Source organism: Adiantum capillus-veneris, chromosome 17 (genome assembly GCF_014529385.1).
Source record: "Adiantum capillus-veneris isolate H3 chromosome 17, ASM1452938v2, whole genome shotgun sequence".
Lineage (NCBI taxonomy): Eukaryota > Viridiplantae > Streptophyta > Polypodiopsida > Polypodiales > Pteridaceae > Adiantum > Adiantum capillus-veneris.
The window spans coordinates 104,533,677-104,539,096 of record NC_140947.1 but is presented as its reverse complement, the minus strand read 5'-3'; the positions used below and the strand labels follow the sequence as shown (position 1 = coordinate 104,539,096).

The window sequence follows — 5,420 nt, the reverse complement described above, 5'->3', positions numbered from 1 at the left end:
AGAAAACACATAAAATGAGTTCTCGTGTATTGTAAATCAACAAGTCATCGATATAGACATCTATATAGGCGCTGATATAGACGTCGGTATACACATCGGTACATGCGTCGATAAGAAAAAACGTTGGTATAGGTGTTGGTATGAGCATCGGTATATGCGTCGATATTGGCGTTGATATAAGCGTCGGTATGAGCGTTGGTATACGTGATGGAATTTAAATTTTGAATTTTGAATTGAGCAATGTTTCCCTCCAACTTTATTAACGCTTATACCAACGCCCACCATCAATGTCGGAAAAATGGCGTCGATAACCAAGTGATCCCTTGTAATGAAGGTGCCACTTAAAAATACTTGACATTTGTACATTCCCAAACCAAGTAAATCATGTTTTAAGATGAAAAAACATGCCATCATGCCAAGTCTATTGTTAGGATACCTGGAAAGATATGTATATTACAACGATCACAACATTGGGTTTTCCATACATCAAACCATGTACATTGTAGCAATTGCTCCGAGATATCAAAAAGCATTAAGAGTAAGGGATGTATCATTTTATTCTATATTTCCTCACATTTTCACACACAGAAGGGTGTTGAAAAAATGACCTTGGAAAAAAGTTATAGATTGAATAGGCAAAGAGTCCCTTTTATTGACATGAAAAAAGCAGAGCTAAGGGGTTTTATAAATAGTGAGTAAATGCACACGATATGTCAATTTTACATATAGCAAACCCCCCCAACACCCCCCCCCCCCCCCCCCCCCCTCTTTCTTTTTCAATGGGGGCATTTTACAAATAATATACCCTTCTTTTTCCCCAGTTTAATTAACAATGTGATACATTTTTGTAGTTTTGGATGGCAATCCTCAAAAGACATAGAAGTGAAGAATTCTTTTGGGTTTCAATGTCAGTTAATTGTTGAGTTGTTGAGAGCACTGATGCATGAACCTCAAAGTCAATGATATCATGAGCCCTACCCTTGCCACTTTGCGGCCCATCATATCGTTGAGCATAAGACTGAAAACAATGGACAATTGCTTGGATAAGTCGTCGTAAAATGACTCTCTCTCTCTCTCTCTCTCTCTCTCTCTCTCTCATGACCCCAAGGCAAAGAGCACCACCACCTCGAAGTCATAATCGGGAGGGGCTGGACGGACAAAAGTGGTCCATGCTGAAAAGAGGGGCCAATGAAACGGCCGCTAAGGGCTAAAGAGTACGTGCATGCCCCGTTGAAGCTAGTTTTGGCGGATCATGCCGCGCCCAGCTAGCGACTGCTGTTACGCCCTACTTAAAGCGGCCCCAGCGCACATTCCCCTTCATCGTCATCATAAGCTGCATTTCATATCACAGCTCGTCGCTCTCGCATCAGAGCTCGCGAAGGTCAGCTGCATAATGGGGATGAAGTGCAAGAGAGGCGGCTCCCTGCTCCTCCCCATGCAGGTGGCAGCGATGCTGCTACTCTTCATGATAGCAACCGCGGAGGCAGGGTGCGTAGTGAAGAACAAATCGACGCAGCCTGTGGTGGTGGTGCCGGTGGCGAAGGCGGCGGTGGAGGTGGTGGTGGAAATAGGCGCCACCGTGGTGCTGGAGGGGTCCCAGCAAGTCTGCTACCTGCGCAACAAGCACTCCAGCCACACCAAGGGCCCCGTTAAGCTAGCCAGCGGCGGCATCTACGCCATCGTCGATTCCACCATTTACGGCCAGGTCGACATCTGCGTCGCCACCCTCCTGGGCGGCATCCTCAACATCGGCGTCGCCATCCTCGTCGGCATCTAGAAAAGCTTGGCTAGCCATGGGACTGTTAATATGCCTGTGAAATTCTCCTCTGGCAACTGTAATCCATTTCGTTGTATCATGTACTATATAAGCATCACCTGTATATTGTATTTCCCACCTCAATAATAAATGCTTCAAGACCCTCTCTCTCTCTCTCTCTCTCTCTCTCTCTCTCTCTCTCAACACACACCTTTGTTTCATTGTCATCTGTAAGAAATTTGCCAAAATTTCATTGGTACATTGCTACAATTTCAAAATGTCATCATAAATATGTCTCCTACTCATTAGGATTCCTATAGGGGATGTAAGGCTTCAAAAATGAAAAAAATTGAATCCTCCATATAGATAAATTCTCTAGATTTTGATTATGATACTAGAATAGTCACTAATGAAAACTTTACCAAATCTTGAAGAGTGGCATGGATCTTCAAAGCCCTCCAAAGCCTAACCTGCAAGAAACCATTGATATTTCCTTGTCTCCAAATCATGTGATAAATTTGCAATCGAGAATCTTTGATTCCAAGGGGACACATTGATTGTAGATAAGGTCGTAAGGTAGCTCTTTGTTCCCTTTGCTTTATTATGCCATGCTAAATGTATCCCCACATTAGGAGGACGATCAAGAAGATCAATTGGACCTCTTACCTCTTTCATAGCACATCCAAACACAATTTTTTGGCGAGCAGATTCCAAAAAGATTCATTCTATGCCTTAACCCTTCATAGTTGAGGATTTGCTCTTTTTTCCTCTCTCATCATCACTCTCTCTCTCTCTCTCTCTCTCTCTCTCTCTCTCACACACACACACACACACACACACACACACACACAAAATTTTTCCCATGGCGAACACACCTCAATCAAAACATCCATTATTTATAAATCTCTTTCTTTTCCATCTCTCTCATGAACACTTATACAAGCACATACATACACACACACATACACACCCTTTCAAACATGATAATCAATGTCCAACAACAAATTTAACCACCAACAGGACAATGCTACACCCGAATCATTCACAACAAGAAAATTTTAAGGGTTTTCAATCCAAATAACCCAGTCCAACTTTACCTTGATAAAGCTCTCTCTTGTCTATCTCACTCATATACTCGCACAAAAATACACCTGAATCATTACACACACACTCTTTTCAAACACCATGATCTATTTCAAGAAACAAGTTTAACCACGAACCAAACATTGGTATATACACCCGAATGATTCGCAAAAAATAAACTTTCACAATCCAAAATAATCTAATCCTACTTTGCCTTGACAATCTTCCTCTTTTTTACCTCACTAATAAACACTTATACACATGCACACTTCTATACAAGCACGAAAATACACTCAAATAATTACACACATACACACACTCTTTTCAAACATCATGATCTATATCGAGTAGCAACTTTAACCTCCTACCAAACAAAGGTACATACACCTGAATCATTCATACCAAGCAAAATTTAAGAGTTTACAATCCAGAATAATCCAATACAACTTTTCCCTAATAAATCAATGGATGAACAACATTGAAAGACTACTGAAACATGCCCATATAAACTAATATTGACAGGCTTGAAAGAAAAAATCTCAAAACAACAACTGCAAAAGGATAGATATGGAGTAGAACAAAACCGTACAATATTCTCATATGGGTTCTCGAGCTTATTGTTCTAAAACTAGCTTACAACGAGAAAATCTAGTTATCGTTGTCGCCAGTGTCATCGACATTGTCATTGTCACTGTCATTGTTCTCATAGTTGGCTACATTAGCTTGTCCTTGCGAAGCAATGCACATATCATCCACAATTCTACCTAAGCCTACACATGTCTCTCCAATGTTGCACACGCATATGGGATGCGATACCCATGTTTCCTCCAAAGCATTATTGCACTACAAGGGCAAAAACGATAACTTGCTCAACATACTCTTCGATTGCCTGTGCATTTCCATTGAGCACATGTACATGTATTTGAATAGAGACTTTGTAGCATCATCAACTGTACAAAAATCCTACGTGTTGTTGTGTGCACTTTGTGTGGCGCATAAACTATTCATTGCATACACATTTTTAAGAATGTGATTAGCATGCACATTGTTGATGGGATCGTGACATGGGGAGTGGTCAACTACGATGAGAGGCATGCCCACATTGAGAAGCTTGCCCATGATGCTGATCATGTTGTCCACGATTTTCCCTTGGCATGGTGAATGTGTGAATGGGAGAAGACTAAAAGAGAAGCTTGTGTTCAAAAGAACACAGATAAACTTGTGAGAGAATGATACTATTGAATTTTGGCTTTTAATAGGAAACCCTATGTGACTTTACTTCCAAGACCATTTGCATCATGTTTTCCATTTTCTTTTTGGTTGAATAAAACATTCAATAAAATATCACTTCAAGATTAAACATCTTCGATTAAATTATATGTGTTTAATCTTTGGTCACTTGGCCAACCTGGTGGTACAAGTAGTGGTCTTCTCAAGGATGGAGTAGACAACACCATGGACTCTTGGGGACTTGAAACTATGACTGTGTTAATGTGAAACCTTGCCAAAATGAAGAGTCAACCCTAGCCCATTATAAACCGTTGTTGTGGTAAAACACTTGCAAGAAACCATTTGCGGTTTTACTCGATACTGATTCAATGTTTCTATAGACGTTCACACTCCATTTCCAAGTTGTGCATCCAACAAGACAGTCCAAAACTACGTCACCAACCTTCATGATTGCACCCAACAACCACCCGTATAATAACACGTACATTAATGGAAAATTCAATGACAAATATACATCATCCACTCCTCAATTTAGCGAGCAAAGAGCTCCCTCTTCTCCACACCGTGACCAAAATGGTGTTCCGATGCCATCCAGCATCCATGGCGCCTCTCAGAATAATTCTCAGATCATATTATTATCTGCATGAAAACCATCATTGTCGACTGTCACATTTTTTATGTGACAATTGTACAATGGAACAACTAAAAGCGTATCCAATTGATGCGTGAACACGGCTAGCACTAAGGTGTCAGCATGCAACCTGGTTTATGTTTAGAATGAAAACACACCAATATCTATCATGAAACTCCTAATGGTTAAGAACTTATGAATCTATGTAATCGTCTGTAACAGCATATGCATGTGAAAACATAAGATGGTACGAACATGGTGAAAATCACACATGTGAGCCTCCTCACCTCAATGATGAGTGCCAAGTGGTCTACTCGACATGCCACGGGGTATAAACATGTTAATGTGTCACTAAAAATGTTTTCCCGGGCATTGCTAGTTTGAGTTTAATATGTCCATAAAAAATATTGTTCATTCCCTCCCATTTGGGGTGTGGCCTTATTTGGGGGCTGATTTTTGCAATGCATTATCACATACACACTCACACAATCTCATGTGTGAAGTAAAGAAGACTATCTCCTTCTCAACCTTTAATGGAAAGATCATCATCTAGTCCAAGCTTGTGAGAAGGGAGGCCTACACCAATAACTCTTCGCTTTGTGATGCAAATCCAACCAAGAGCCAAGCTCCAATGCATGCTCATCTCCCTTACCATGCTAATTACTAAGCTATGTTAAGCTATTATGAGTGATTATGTGAGGAGACATACTTCTTTCTCGT

At 40.7% G+C, this 5,420-nt stretch overlaps 1 protein-coding gene across 1 annotated transcript; it reads left to right on the top strand.

Annotated features, from left to right (window-relative positions):
* Nucleotides 1-1,321: 1,321 nt before the first annotated feature.
* Nucleotides 1,322-1,917, top strand: LOC147437815 (uncharacterized). The gene has a single exon (XM_086487264.1). It carries the CDS (start codon nucleotides 1,394-1,396, stop codon nucleotides 1,775-1,777), a length of 384 nt encoding a protein of 127 aa, XP_086343390.1. The 5' UTR covers nucleotides 1,322-1,393; the 3' UTR covers nucleotides 1,778-1,917.
* The last annotated feature ends 3,503 nt before the right edge of the window (nucleotides 1,918-5,420 follow it).